General features: G+C 39.4%; 1 protein-coding gene across 1 annotated transcript in view; it reads left to right on the top strand.

The window, feature by feature from the left end:
- grik4 (glutamate receptor, ionotropic, kainate 4) overlaps positions 1 to 16,471 on the top strand; it is a 385,301-nt gene that overhangs the window by 361,575 nt on the left and 7,255 nt on the right. Inside the window, exons 14-20 of the mRNA XM_060887855.1 lie at positions 1,663 to 1,776; positions 8,101 to 8,210; positions 8,872 to 9,045; positions 9,377 to 9,542; positions 9,959 to 10,184; positions 11,029 to 11,157; positions 11,324 to 11,442. Of these exons, the coding sequence (XP_060743838.1) occupies positions 1,663 to 1,776; positions 8,101 to 8,210; positions 8,872 to 9,045; positions 9,377 to 9,542; positions 9,959 to 10,184; positions 11,029 to 11,157; positions 11,324 to 11,442 (1,038 nt within the window). The remainder of the gene's footprint in view (positions 1 to 1,662; positions 1,777 to 8,100; positions 8,211 to 8,871; positions 9,046 to 9,376; positions 9,543 to 9,958; positions 10,185 to 11,028; positions 11,158 to 11,323; positions 11,443 to 16,471) is intronic.

Raw genomic sequence — 16,471 nt, forward strand, 5'->3', positions numbered from 1 at the left:
CCACAAGAGCATCATTAAGGTCAGGTACTGAAGTCAACATTCCAGTTAAACGGTGTTCAAACGGTGTTCGATAACAAACCATGTCTTCATGGAGCTCGATTAGTGTACAGATGCATTGTCATGATGGAAAAGATTAGTTCCAGTGAAGGGAAATTGTAATGCTACAGCTTACAGTGACACCATAATTATTTTCCAAATTTGCAGCAACAGTTTCCAGAAAGCGTTGGCCATATATTATAATGTCTACAGAATGCATCACTTAATGGTATGAATAAACACATTTGCTTTTTTTTTCATCATGATGCACTGTGCACTTCATCAACTTCTTTCTTTCTCTCTCTCTCTCTCTCTCTCTCTCTCTCTCTCTCTCTCTCTCTCCCCCTTATCCTCCACTGCTCTGTTGCTATGACAAATTCTCTCTCTCTCTCTCTCTCTCTCTCTCTCTCTCTCTCTCTCTCTTTCTCTCTCTCCCTCTTATCCTCCACTGCTCTCTTGCTATGAATGACAAATTCTCTCTCTCTCTCTCTCTCTCTCTCTCTCTCTCTCTCTCTCCCTCTTATCCTCCATTGCTCTCATAGCAAGAGAGCTATGACAAATTCTCTCTCTCTCTCTCTCTCTCTCTCTCTCTCTCTCTCTCCCTCCCTCTCTCTCTCTCTCTCTCTCTCTCTCTCTCACTCTCTCTTGCACTCTCTCTCCCTCTTATCCCCCACTGCTCTCTTGCTATGACAAATTCTCTCTCTCTCTCTCTCTCTCTCTCTCTCTCTCTCTCTCTCTCTCTCTCTCTCTCTCTCTCTCTCTCTTCTCTCTCGGTTGTGTATTTAATTCAATAAAATTTGAATTTGGAGTTAAGAGATATTTAACACCTCCTGAACAAGTTCCCATCAGTTTAATAATTAAACAGTCTACATGATATGACTGAGCAAAGAGCAGATTCCTGGTCCATCTTCCATCTTCCATAATCCAGATTTTCGCTCTCTGTTCTTCTGTGTGTGCATTGGCTGGATATTGAGCCCAATACTGTTGTTATGTTACACTGTGTTCTGTGCAGCCAAATTGCAGTCTGGTTTTCTATACACAAGAATCTCTCAAAGTCAACAAGGCCTTTCTTCACCCTTGTGTAAAACCCAGACACTACTGGCTGAAACAAGGAGCGTTAGCAAACTGTAAACCGGATAGCGCTTTTTCAATATGTGAGCTCCGACAATCCGCTTATCCCTGCAGTGGAGGGCAGAGGAAGAGCAGCGGAGGCTTGTAGGATCGCCTCTGGGAGCAGAAAATCCCACACAGATGTACTTTGCAGTTTGGTTTTTATTAGTTGGGCTAAGCTTCCACACTATGCCCAGCAGCCCAAGATACTGTGTCAAGTAATTTATCATGACAGCCTGCCCTTCACTAAAAAAAACACTGCTGGTGCTCTCCCACTGTGCATGAGTCACTTAATACAGGAATACAGGTTACTGTAGCATGTTCATTAAAGCAAACACACTTCTTTGGCACATATATTTTGATGTTTTGTCATTTTTGTCATACACATTATATTTCCACCAAGACTTGCCATGCAGGTGTAACTCTGTCTGCATGTGTATGTGTGTGTGTGTGTGTGTGTGTGTGTGTGTGTGTGTGTGTGTGTGTGTGTGTGTGTGTGTGTGTGTGTTTTTGCAGAAGGCTGATCTCGCCGTGGCTGGCCTGACCATCACAGCTGAGAGAGAGAAGGTCATTGATTTCTCCAAGCCCTTTATGACACTGGGGATTAGTATCATGTACCGAGTGCATTTGGTAAGGACACTATGATGACTCTGCCTATACCACCACACGTCCCACACTACACACCACATTAGTCAGCGTGCTGCAAAGGAGAGAAGCACTTTGGCTTGTCTAGCTGATGAAAGATTTCACCTGCTAATGCCCTGCATACGGCAAGATTTGTTCATAAGTGTAAAAGTTCAGAGAGAACACACTACACTTTTCTTGATCGTAAGGACGTCCTGCATGCTAATGCACCACGGTACCGCAGTGCAGGATACACACTCACACACACACACACACACACACACACACACACACACACACACACACATATACACACACAGCATTAGGCTGTTTCCTAAAGAGAAGGAGGTAAAGAGGGTAGATGACGAGGGTGATTCAGAAAGACAGGCAGTGTGTGTAAGAGAGAAAGAGTGATTGAGGACAACTGGAAAAGACAGAGATGGAGCAAGGGAGTCAAGCAAAGAGAAGCAAACCGAAGCACTGAAAGATGCACAGAGATGACAGACCTTACATGTCATGTGGCTCTAACGCAAATAAATAAGGGGGAGATGAAGAGATTAAAGTAGCTTTCACACACTTTAGACTGATTCGGTGACTCAGTCTCTCTTCAGCATCTTCCGCTTCTCTTTGGCCTTTAGAAAATCTCTCTGGTTTATCCAGCTCTGGAGCTCCATTCCAATTCGTGAACGTCATGCTGCGTGTGCCCTTATTTATAATCCAATCGTTATTGATCTCGCGTCCCACGATACTTACACAGAACCTTTTTTTCTCCTATTCTGAGCTTCAAATGAAATTTTGCAGGTGATCAATGAGAGTGCAAAATGGAATCCAATGCAGCTGGAATTACATGCTGAGGAACGCTGCATCGTCAACCCTGGCGTGCAGTGTGCCGTGTTATAGTGCGGGCAAAATGGAGGGTGTTGAATGAGCTGTATGTAGGAGTCACTGCTCTAAAGCTGCCTGTAGATAATAAGCATTTTGCACAAGGCTGCGTTCGCAGTATAAATGATGAGCGCTTGCTGCTTTGCTAACCACAAGCATGGAGCACCACTGGAAATGTATATTAACAGCTGGTTTGGAAAACCCACACCATAATGTATCTCATTTACATGCAATACTCTCTCAGATTGTACCTCAGGTTAATTAAAACTAAGAACGGCCTTGTCCTTGTAGCCTATCATTGCAATTTAGTACAGATCTAGAGGTAACAGAATCTAGTTTTGTCATCTGGTGTATTAGGAGACGCTTAAAGACGATGGGAACTGTTTGTACGTTTGTCAGAGCACAAAAACCAATCAAGCCTTCTAACAGTATTGGGTTCTCACAACATTCTTGTCTGATTCGCTCTTTAACAGCAGCTCTGACAGTCTCACCAGCTGTTTCTATTATTCCACTCGTTTTAATCTCACTTTAAAAGCTCATTCACAGGGATTTGTATTAATGACAAAACAGTGTAATCAAAGCTTTCAGAAGCTTTCTAGATGGAAAAGTTGGTTTCATATGTTATGGTGTCAGGTCTTTGCAAGAGTCGATTTATATCCCTCCCTCACACACACACACACACACACACACACACACACACACACACAAAAAGGACACATTACAAAGTAAGCCATTCAGTTTGTTCCCTGGGGGCCTGGGTTTTTTTGTTTTTTGTTTTTTGTTTTTTTCTTTTTTTGCATGTATGCATTTTCTTCTTACATTTAAGCATCATAAGCAGCACGAGCAGGAGATTGGCTAAATAGCTGGATTCATGTGTCCCACTCTTATGTGGAATAATAACGAAGACATTAATATTAGCCTCTGCTATAAACTCTGAACATGAAGCCACACCTTCTGACCAATCAGAACGGAGGATCCAACAGCGCTGTGATATAAACACTAATAATATTCTCTCTAAGCAATAGTAGCAAAAAACCTCAGCAATGCCTGCTGTCTGCATGTAGAAACAACGTCATAGCCAGAACAATCTGTACCCATCTTTTATCCTTGTGTTCTGTTAGTGGATTAGCTTCAGAATATCCCACATTTATCCCACGGATTATAGTACAACAGAGTACAACTGCTACACATGTTTTAGTCAATACTCAATATAGCTCAAATTTATCAATGAAACCTTTGCTTTTATTTTTACAGCAAAAACAAACAATTAAGCCTTTCATATTCGCATGCTGCCACTAGGTCAGCGTAAACTGAACTTTAGGAATCTGATTATCCTAAGTAGAATTATTAAAAATAAATTGTGCAATTAAAATGCTGAAATGTGACCTGATCAGTGCAGGCAGGTTAATTCTCCTGCCCCTGTTGCTGCTTGTTAGGGGTAGAGTGAAGCCTCGCAGGAAGTACAGGGTGTTGGTGAATAAACAAATGACTAATTAGCAAAATGTGTTAATGACAGACTTGCACATGGAGCCATGGTAGAATCAGGGAACTGTTCCTGAAGGACGTAAATGGATAGTGATACATGATGGATAGTGATACGTGAATATGTGTGTGTGTGTATGAAAGAGATAGAGAGTGAGAGAGAGCGAGAGAGAGATAAAAATCGAGAGATATCATAACTCCTACTGCACAGAGTAGGTGAGTATTTATTCATGGGAGCTGCAAGTGTTTCACAGCTATTCCTGTCTGTACCTGTTTGCTTTACCACATAAGAAACAAGATTTAGGCTTTGACCTTTTTGTCATTTAATAAAAGCATGTTGGCGATATATATTATCTCCTAAGCCATCTACAGTATTTGGAGCATCAGCGTCTTGTATGAGATTGTGATAGGAGGCTTTCTGATGTTAACCACACATTCCTTCATCATCGTCTTCTCCGCCTCACACAGTCACACAGCTGACACCGGTACAGACGTTTATTTTGACACCCGACAACAGAAGACATTTTCTGGCATGTGACACAGAGAAACTACTCAGGTTTGCACCTGAGGCACGTGAGGACGGAGGAAAACATGCTAGCAATCTTTAGAGATTTCCGAGAGAAGAGAAGAGGTGTGAATTTGCTCATTGCTGCCGATTTATTTGTATAATTTTAAGAATCTGGCTAAATTTCTGCCACTATCATTGTCAGATATAGAGCACAGTGTTCGAGCGCCATTGAGAGCCGAGTACTCGGCGCGTCACCCACAAACACGAGGATCACGGCACACGCAAATGAGCATCACATCTCTCCTCTCTGCTGTTGTTTTTCTTTCCTTCATTCTGTCTTTTCACCACTCGTTCCAGCTGGCTCCTGCGGCCTCGGTGCTGCTGCGCTGTGTTGATTGTGCCTTTGTGTAAACTAAAACCCGAGTTTAACGCAAAGGGCTGTAAACAAAGCGTTTTCTTTTTTCCTGCTCGCAGCAGATTGCCGCTCACTGTGCTGAACTTCAGTCAACAGACATATGCAAGATCCCTCGGCGCTGCGCAAGAATACAATTATTGTGCCAGAATAAAAGTGTGTGCTGGCACGTTACACTGCCTTTAGATAATTTCTCTGTGCCTTACCGTAGCTATTTACTTCGCGCTGCAGCCGAGAGTGATCGACAACTATGACGGCGCTTGAGGATGTATACACCAAAATGCACGTAGGCATAAAGCATGATTACCGTTCTCCCTGTCTCGAGCTCGAGACTTGTATCACTCAGTTATACTAATATGAGAAGCATTTAATTGTTCCACCCTCTGTCCCTGCTCCTTACATAGATATATATCGTTTTCATGCTCGAGGCTCTAGAAATTTCCAAACGACTACTAATTATATCGCAGGCTGAGCGGTTCATGTTTACACTTTGTTTTAAAGCGCCTGTGCTATTTCCATTGCCAAGGTGTCTATATAAATTAGACTGCGGTTACTGACATTAACTGCCTTGCTGGTAAGACACCGTTAAGTCGTTGTCGCCTGATTGTATGTTCACCAACAACCAAATTGGTTCTGACTATTGTGCAGAAACACTCTTCCTTTTTGTTTAAACCGTTTAATTGGCTTTCACTTGCACACGAAATGTGTTTTTTTAGCCAAGGGAGAGAAAATAATAATAGTAATAACAACTTTGTCGTTTGCATGGTAATAGTTTGTGGAACTTTGTGTCTTAAGACATGTCCTAAAAAGATAATAGATGAAGCTGGGTGCAAGTGAAGAATTTGCATTTCAAGTGAAAAAAGGATGACAAAAAACACACTAGGCTATTAACAATAGCTAGACGAAAACAAATTGAAATTAAATATGGTGACATCTACAAACAGAACAATGAACAGGGGAAATGTGAAACAGAAGTTCAAAATACATGCTCACGGTTGCCTTCTAGTGGTCTGGTGAGGAAATGCCCAACGTAGCTTTAACAATTCGTATGTTGTCATAATTTTTAGTTTACGTGCAATAATCAGTCTCTTCTTTTTTCATTTTTCACTGTCACAGAAATTAACACAAAATAAAGGATTTTTAATTTTTAATTTTAATTTTCAAAACTAGAAGTTCCATGTTTTGTTCCTCCTCTTTAATTAATAGAGAATTGTTCAGAAATGTTTATCTGTGATTCAGATTACAGTTTGTTGTCAACTAGCGTAGCCTAGAACTTGTCTTTTAACTACTGTGTTCTGTCCCAGTCTCTGTTTGTTCTTTTTTTCTTTTAGTTATTTCCTAAAATCTTCTTCACTTGCATTTACCTTTGGATCCATTTTGTAAGTTTAAAAATCCTTTGCTTAAAGAATAATCTGCTAGAAGTTTTGTCAATTCAAGCAGTATAAAATCCTCAGAAATGTTGGAGGTAGGGAATAACATAAAAATGCTATTTTACTTTAATCCTTGATACGTGGTGGCTGCTGAAACCTTTCACATGATCATTTGTTTTGTTTGGTTTTCTTTTTTTTGTTTTGTTTTGATTTTTTCTTTTTACACCTATTTTGCCCCATGCATTTGCCACATTTTGTAACCGTATCTGAACCTGCCCTGTTGGACGCTTCCTGCTTTCAGCCTTTTTAAAATGCAGTGTGTCCTTGACTCATTTTGTATGTCCTTTACTTACCATATGTATGTATATAATTTGGCTATACTAGGTGTAATACCTCATTTTAGGTCCTGCTCAGATGCACAGCTTTAATTGGAGAGAGAAAAACGGAAAAGACGATGCTTGGACAGTGCACAGACAGACCGCTACTTTATATGATGATATGGAGAATCCCAAAGGGGCTGAATTTTGAAACCAACTGCCAATCACTACAACTCTAATGAACATGACTGACATCTCAAACTTAAATACATCAGCACCAGTCAAACTCGTCAAGGGCTCAGAGCTTCAGAACAGTTTTATAGTTTGCTGTTTAATCTTTAGAAATGTATTGAAAGTGTTCAAGTTAAAAAGTTTAAGTTCTAAAGTTGTTTGCGTTTGTGGATTTTTGTCGTTGTTTATTTATAGGTATAGCTAGCTAGCTGTCAATCCTTTTTTCTGAGAAATATAGCTACCTAGTTAGCAGCTTAGGCGTATGTTAGCTACACAGTGGTTCACTGTGAATGATGAATTCAACCGGAGACCTGTCTAACAGACAGAAGAGATGAACAAGAATACTGTATATAGATTAACAGATATATACATATCGTCGTTGTTGGGCGGAATCCTCGTATCTCCAAAACAGTTATTTTTCAGGAAATTAAAAAACACCGTACCTTATCTGCAGTGCGCAGGGTTTAGTCCGCGTTGCAGTGGATTGTCTTGCGCTAAATTCCTGTCCTCGGACGAGCACCAGAACTAGCGGGGGTCAAGATTTTTTTTCTTTGAGCCCAGTGTTTTGAAGACATTTACCTCAGAAGACGTGTTGATTCGCTGCGACTCTTCTTGAGGAGAAATATGCCGCGAAGCTCTCCTGCGGAGTGAGGAAGAGGTGGACAGTTGAAGTGTGCAATGGAGTTATGAGATTTACGCTCAAGCTATTTTCAAGACTTTAGATTGGTTAATAACTTGTAAAAATAACAGACCCACGTGGGGACTGACCAATAGCATCGATATGTGAAAAAATATGAAATTGACCAAATTTGGACATACGAGGTTTATTACATTATTAATAGACACTGTGATAGAAGCACACCTAGAAAAAACAGCATGTTATTAACATTTCTCTTGGCATTCAGTGGAACACTATAGCAGCTATTGTGACTAGTACAATGTTGTAACACAGCATGGATGTACGACAGGGACATAATCTGTTATAACAGCTCATGAGAGCATGTGACATCTGTACATTTTTGTAATTAAAAAAAAAATCATTTTCATGTTTGAGAAGAAAACATATTCAATGAAGAGCACTCTGAGAAACAGTGCAGAACTACATTCTAATCCTTTTGTCTATTTTAGGGAAGAAGACCGGGGTATTTTTCCTTCCTGGATCCCTTCTCTCCAGGGGTCTGGCTCTTCATGCTGTTGGCATATCTAGCAGTTAGCTGTGTGCTTTTTCTGGTAGCCAGGTAAATACCCTGCTCCACACTGAGCCATGTAGAGGATCTGATATTTCCCATTGAAAAATGAACGAAATAATGTAAGAATACGCTTGCAGTCTATGGCGTGTACTGCATTATATATTTTACTTTGCATTTGACGTGTTTTTTGACCTGTTATGAGGTTTTATTAAGGTTTCATATTAGATGAAATTGTGTGGAAATTCCTTCTTGGCTGCATGTTTTATCAGCTAACGGCAGAATAGTTGGAGGATATTATTGGATTTTGGCCAGCCAGAGTTGGATTGTGACTTAATTTGTGGCCCACACGCTTACGTACATAACTATATTAAATACACACACACGTTAAGGTGTGTGTGTGTCACTTAATGCATATAAAATGTTTTCCTATGTTTTCACTGCAATGCAAATAGCAGCAGTGTAGCTGTTGTGTCACTTAGAGAGTCTCAGAGGCGTACTCCTCTCAGCAGCACACATTCTCAGAAGGTCATTATTTCACCATCGATCTTAAGCAAGCATGTGTACTTCACACTCCTCCACTGGGGCTTAAAAAACAGGTTGCCAAACCACCAGGGACCATAAGTGACTTCATGCTTTTTCAACTGTTAAAGTTCCTGTTCCTGACTTTTTTTTCCCTGTCCCCTCTATATCGCTTTCTCTTGGAGTTCAGGTTGACCCCCTACGAATGGTACAATCCACACCCCTGCCTGAAGGGACGCTGTAGTCTCCTCATTAATCAGTACTCCTTGGGGAACAGTTTCTGGTTCCCAGTAGGGGGGTTCATGCAGCAAGGTTCTACCATTGCTCCACGAGCTCTCTCTACACGTTGTGTCAGCGGAGTATGGTGAGAACACACACTCACTCCCTCCCTCTCACACACATACTTTTTAGCTATCTCTCCTAACCCTAGATGAAAGCAATACATCCATTCCTTTATGCCAACTAGTTTGTTCAGCTATCGTTTTTTTTGTGCTGTAATTTATCCTGACCTTTTCAACCTCTGTACATTAGGGTCAGTAAAGAATAAAAGGAAGCTCGGGGTATTTAATGGTGCATAGGGTATATTTAGGCTTATCATACCGGGATATTTTTTGGATAGTTCTTTTGATGTCAGATAAATAGCATTGCTGTAGTCTTTTTCTCTTATGTCCACTTTTCTGTGTTTTGATGTACAGGTGGGCCTTCACCCTTATCATCATCTCTTCCTACACTGCAAACCTGGCTGCCTTCCTCACTGTCCAGAGGATGGACGTTCCCATCGAGTCTGTGGACGACTTGGCAGATCAGACAGCCATCGAATACGGCACCATGCACGGTGGCTCCACCATGACCTTCTTCCAGGTAATTTGTCCTCCAAGGACAGAAGACACTAAGGCGAAACCCATGCCAGAATCAATGGCGTGTCAGCAGCCTTGTCAGACATGTCAGCGCTGCTCATACCTGCTCGGGCGCTGTCTGCTTACTGGCTTAGTGTCAACGCCATTCAACAGCTTTCTCCCTAGAGAAGACATGCTCATCCTCTTAATGTGATGTTTTCTGAAGCTTGCGTTGCTTTTTCCTGCTTTTTTTTTCCAGCTTTATCACACACCCTCCAGACTGTCTGTCTGCTTTCAGGTGCTTGATTAGTTTCATCTATCATACCAAGATACCTGCTTAAGTCTACATGCTGCACTGAATACACAAGCTTGTACCGTATTTCTTCTAAATGGGATGAATGCAAGCACATCAGAAATTGATCTTTCTCATTTCCTGTTCAGAACTCGCGTTACCAGACATACCAACGCATGTGGAACTTCATGCACTCCAAACAGCCCAGTGTATTTGTGAAGAGCACAGAGGAGGGTATCGCCCGGGTACTGAACTCCAATTACGCGTACCTACTAGAGAGCACCATGAACGAGTACTACCGCCAGCGCAACTGCAACCTCACGCAGATCGGAGGTCTGCTGGACACCAAGGGCTACGGCATTGGGATGCCTCTGGGTGAGGATCACAACTATAATGATCTTCTGCTTTATAGTATAGACAGCTTCAGAATTATCAGCACCCCTGATAAAAAAATGAACAACAAATAAAAAATGACACACATTAATAAATGACATCTTGCAAAACATGTAGATAAAGATAAAAAAAATAAAGATAATGTTTCATTAATTTGGACTCAGTAATTTTGACTTACTTTTATAGTATTTTGCACTTGTATTTGGCAAGTAATTATAATTAGTAATAATTAGTAATTAGTAATTAATTAGTAATTAGTCATAATAATTAGTATTTGGCAAAAAAAATGATATTTATAAATGGTTGAGATTAGGAATAATAACAACATTAGACTTCTTTCTGCAGTATTTACGCAGATTGAAAAGCACATGTAGGGGGATAGTGGAAAATTCTTCCATGCAGTCCTCTTAAGATCAAAGGTTTTCAGTACAGCTCAAGTCTAGATCCTGAGATGTTTCTTGCAAAGCATTGCCTTTGTGTTCACTGGACAGCAGCTTAGCATGTTTGCCTCTAGGGTTGGAGGTTCGATTCTCGCCTGCACCCTGTGTGTGGAGTTTGCATCTTCTTTGAGGTTTTCCTTCTGATACTCTGCTGACCCCAAAAAGAAGAATCCTGTGCTCACAATTTCACAAATTCAAATGGTTTTCTAAAAAAAATAAAAATGAAGCACAAAATCTTTGCAAGTTACTAATAACATTAGAGTTAATTGTACTTAATATTGATAACAAGCAGTATTGTCGTTTAAGAAGAACAGATTATGAAAATGGAGTCAGCCAGAGCAGTTTGAGGTGTGTTTGTTAACAAACCCACTTGTGTATTTGTATAGGCTCGGTGTACCGAGATGAGTTTGACCTGGCCATCCTCAGACTACAGGAAGAGAACCGGTTGGAGATCCTGAAAAGGAAATGGTGGGACGGTGGGAAGTGCCCAAAAGAGGAGGACCATCGAGCCAAAGGTGGTGAAGTGCTGAAGTTCTGTGAAGTCCTGGCTGCAAAACTATTGTAACTATGTATCTTAGGGTATACATTAATCATTCTTATTAGTCTGTCTGTGTGTGTGTGTGTGTGTGTGTGTGTGTGTGTGTGTGTGTGTGTGTGTGTGTGTGTGTGTTTCTTGGGTAGGACTTGGCATGGAGAATATCGGTGGGATCTTTGTAGTCTTGGTGTGTGGCCTCTTAATTGCTATCTTCATGGCAGTGTTGGAGTTTGTATGGATGCTGCGTCACACTCCAGGAACAGAGGTGAGAGAGGGCTATTTTACCTGCCTCTGCTTTGTGTCCTTCTCCCCGGCCACGCGCCTTCCTTCCTGAGCCCCTTCCCTCTGTCCTGAACCCTGTCCAGCCCTCCACCTTACAGCACACACACCACAGAGCCTTCCTCACACAGGTGCTTTCTCTCCACTGGCAATTTTTCTGACTCGACAGGTTGCTCTCGAGAGCTATTTTCTCTCTAGTTTCTATTTCTGGCATTAATACCCATAAGTGTATAATTCTACTCTATATTTTCATACGTATCATGTATTTTAATGAACACACTGTGACTGTGTTACAAACACACATTTTTCGATAAATAAAATCTCCCATTTGTTTTTGTAGAACCCCACGATGTGATTTGTGTGTAGAGAGTCGTCTGTGCTCATAAGAGTCTGAAGAAATGTTTTTCAGGTTTTTTGTTTTTTTTTTTTATTAAAAAAAGGGGGTAAGAAGAATATTATGCAAATGTAGTGTTGTTTCCTTGAGCATGAGCAAATGTGTCGAAGGAGCGTAAATCTCCAAGCGCCCAACAGTCCCACATCACGGAGCCATCTGTCTGCTGCGTCGGAACAGAGTGAGTTGGTGTGGGAGTTGATTAACTTCTGTTAAGCGTTCAGCTTTGTTTTTTTTTTTTTTGTCTTTTCTTTCTGATTCTGTCATTCAAACTTGAAATCCTCACACTCGGGTTTCTCCAGCGTGGCAGTAACTAAGCGACAGATGTCGTAGGCTTTCAGTTCATTTATATTGTTAAAATTAGCTGTAACCCGCAGTGTACGCTCTGTGTAAAAGAACTAGGACAAGGGAAATTTTATTTAACTGAGGTGATCTTTAACACTTGTAATTTCTTAAAAATATATAGGTTTTTCAGCCCCTTTTGTTTTTATTTGTTAAACCTCTAGTGCATACAGTAGGTAACATTGCACTTACACACGTGAACAAAAAAGATACAAGGCTATACAAAGGTATGTTTAAAAGAACAAACATGATAAAACAGAGGAGAATGCACGTGAAGGTGGACAGTTTATTAGGAATAACAAATTCAAACCGCTAGGCAACGTCAAAAAACAGGTACAGGTCTGGTGATCAGTGTATCAGAGAGCATGCACAATCCGAGACAACCGAGTGAGTCGAGCTTGGTTTGGTAATTGACAGGAAACAAGGACGATTTATAAACAATTTGCAGAGATCACAAGACACACGAGGGTTTAAATAGACAAATTATTTTAGATACTATTTTATTTTAAAGAGACAGGACATGAACTAAAGCACTGAGCGGCTTGACAAGGCAGAGATTCGTGACAATATGGAAAGTTTACGTTAAAAATGATGTCATTATAAAAGAAAAAGAAATTGCCATTGTGTAGAAAGATTTCAGAAAAAAATGGCAGTCATGGGAAGTGTGACAGAGCTTCCTAAAGCTATCAGGGACACTAAGTGGGGAAACAAAGGATAGAACTATAGTAAAGACCTATAGTAAACATTTCTCCTCTATACAACTGCAGCTAGAAAGTTCATGGAACAACAACTAATTGTCCTCAGACAGATGGAAGATTTCACCAGACACTCTCAAACGAATGCTCAGGAAAGTGAGAGAGAAGCCAGCAGTCGGGTAAAATAAGTTGCAGGACGACCTGAAAGCAGCTAAAAGTTATGAAGGGAATTAGTGAACCGTAGATTAATCATCTTACCCCATGCTGAACACTATCTTTGTTAAACACAATGACACAGTAGTGTGGTGTTACTGTTACAGATAAAAATTTTGGTTCTAAATTTTTCCAAGTGTTCTGATGTGAAGTGAGATCAAATATTTCTAGCTATACACTGTGTTTCCCAATGTGTCCTAAATGGTGTACCACACACTACGCTCTATGTACACTACTTTCTAGTGTATACATTTTAGAAAGCAAGTATCGTCTCAAATGTGACGATAAACGATGTCACATTTAGATGAAGTATTGAAAACTGATAAATCTGATTTTTTTATCAGTACATTGACTTTCCAAAATCGACTTATCAGACCTTTTTGATCAGTATAAACAGACTTTTTTATAGTTTGAGTTATTTTATAGCTTATAGTTTTCATCTCTGTTGGATAAACTTAGACAGAATTTTAGTGCTTGAAGATAACCTTCGAATTTTAGATGCTTATGAACAAGGACCTGGCATACAAACGGGTTCGATATTAACATTTACTCTGGGATTTTATGAATATATTGCTCCTAGAAGGCTGTAAAACAGAAATACTTATGGAAAACACAAATTCCTAAATCTCTCCATGTCTAAATGTATATAAACTGTTCAACACGACTGTGGAATGTGACAGGACAAAGAAATTCAATGCTGAACATGGACACAACAAAACAGGCACAAATTCCATTTTTTTGTCCTCTGGTAGGAAAAACGTTAAAACAGTTGCAATGAACTGTGATTAAAAACGTAATAATCCTTTCTGTTGAACTTGTAGTATGTGTCTCTAATAATCTAGTAGAATATAAATAGACATACAAATTATTTTTCAACATTAAATGAATACATTTGTATAAAATTGTAATTCATTTGTAACACGCATGTAATTACGTAAGTATATAAGATTATATAGAATAGTTTATAAAAGGTAAATGCATCATTTTGGGGGACAGAGTATTTCATCATCAGCTTAAATAATAGTTATTAGATAATTATCTAGAAACTGTGAGGTCTAATGGCCATATCAGACCTAGTGGCACAATATAATATGCTTGTGCTAACAGACTGGTACGCAACCTAGAGGAAGCCTAGCATGGATAAAAGTGTGTATTTGTGTTAGCAAGGACGTTTGTGTGTGTTTGCTCGTTCACTATTTAAAGTATGCCCGTGAGCTGGCACGCAGTGTATATTTGACTTTTCATTAGTGTTACACTGAGCAGAGAAACAATTGACTTCATCCAAGAAATGGAATTGTTACAGACTTCATGCTCGAGTGTCTCAATTACCTCACATTATCATGATGTACCATTACCCCTGGAGTGTTCAACTAAATCTTGTGGAATCAGATACACTTTTCTTTCATATAAAAACTCTGACACTTCATTAAAAAAAAGTATTTTAAATCAAATATGAGTCAGACACTCATGCCTTATGGTTTCCTAGTCTTTTTCTCATCGGTGTTAGCCTTAGAATCATATTCCTACTTGGTCCAAAGATTACTTCAGCGTTTACACAGGGAAGGTTATTCAGAAGTGGTTTCTTACACATGTTTAAATTGGCTTTCTGAAGTGTACTCCATGAGTTTCCTCCATTTTTTTTCTTTACCATTGGTATCTTGAGATTTTCTTGTCCATCACCTTCAAACATAAGCACTCGCTTTTAACAGCAACAAATTAAGGAATATAAAACATAGAGGAAAGAAGAAAACAGCTGTATTGTCCTTTGCTCTCAAATGTAATACACAGTTATATAAAAAGATTTAAATAAAAAATAAAAAAGCCTAACTCAATGGTTTATGCATTAAAATACGTCTAATGGGAGTCTAGACTTGTATATTGCCAATATATTGCTATATGAACAGTCCTTATTATAATTAGTACATTAATTACTGCACATTTGGTTTAATTTAACAAATCATACCAATCATCCTAATGGATTTCTCCGATCTCTTTGCAGGAAACACAGTTATGTTATGTTTTAGAATTATGTGTTGTATTTATGTACTTAAATCAGTCCCTCCAGGAGTTTGTAGACATTCTGTTGCAATTCTTGATGCTTGATTGTGCTGAGTATTTTTCCAAAGATTGCGATACAGAGTTTTTGTGCATTATATTTTAATGAATTTTTTTTTTCTTGAATTTGTAAAATTGCAAGCACAGGATTCTTCTTTTAAATGAGGACATAAACACGTGGATAGATTTTTTGGTACTCTTCCATTAAAGAAAGAAAACCCCACAACGTTCACTGAAATATCTTGAAACTAACAAAAGTACTAATAAATGAATATGGACCACAGAAAACTAAGGAGAGAGTTGTCTCAGAAGTTTAGAAGGAAAATTATAGATAAGCATGTTAAAAGTAAACGCTATAAGACCATCTATCTCCAAGCAGCTTGATGGAAGGGTAGCAACCATTTTGTCCACATGTGCATGTAATTACATTCTATTAAAGTTGTACTCATGTTTGACACATGAATTGTAGAGGTTTGGCTGGATTTGGAATGTGTATTATGATAGCATCACTTAACACACGACCCACGACCCCATTTTGAAAAATTGCAAGCTCCTCAGAATATCGGTAAGATTTCTGAGCTATATTTTGTGTTCTTTTCCGCGATCACATAACTGCAAAATCCTGCAGGGAATGTTAAATGGTTTCGAATAACATTCCAAGAAGATTAAACTGCAGACAGTGGTGCTGGATTTCTCCTCACTTAAGCTGATTTCAAACAATAAAAATGCCAAAGATCAGACTCGGATGTAAGAGAGACACAGCTCCAGAAGGTGCACTTTATTCTTGAGTGACTTCTAAATAGGGTTTAAGTCCGTAATTAGGTCTGAAGTTTTTCCCTGTGAGTGTCTCTTAACAATAAATATGTAGAATTATCAGCATGAGAAGCATAAAAAGGGATTTGCATTCAGTTTATTAGACTGTGATTTCAGCAATAAATCCACACAGTCGCCTTATATAACCAGTTACTAGTCTTTGACAACTTACCCGAGGGCTTCTTTTTTTCATCTTAATAAAATGCTGCCAACTCTGTGAGGTTTGAAGGATTGCTCCTCAGGTCCTGCCATATCACCTCAGTAGGATTTAGAGATTTAGCTTGGTCATCCCAGAACTCATAATCTTTTCTTGCTAGGCTGCTCTTTAACCTCTCAGAGACTGTCTGCAGATCCAGACTTAAATTTATCTCTCATAACCGTATACAGGACTAAAGGTGACAAAGTAAAAGAAAAGCTGTAGCTCTATTACTGTATGCTCTGTGGTGATTTGCTAACACAATTTGTGTCTATTTTTAATTTAAAGGGAAGTGATCTCTTTATATCAG

Source organism: Tachysurus vachellii, chromosome 15 (genome assembly GCF_030014155.1).
Source record: "Tachysurus vachellii isolate PV-2020 chromosome 15, HZAU_Pvac_v1, whole genome shotgun sequence".
Lineage (NCBI taxonomy): Eukaryota > Metazoa > Chordata > Actinopteri > Siluriformes > Bagridae > Tachysurus > Tachysurus vachellii.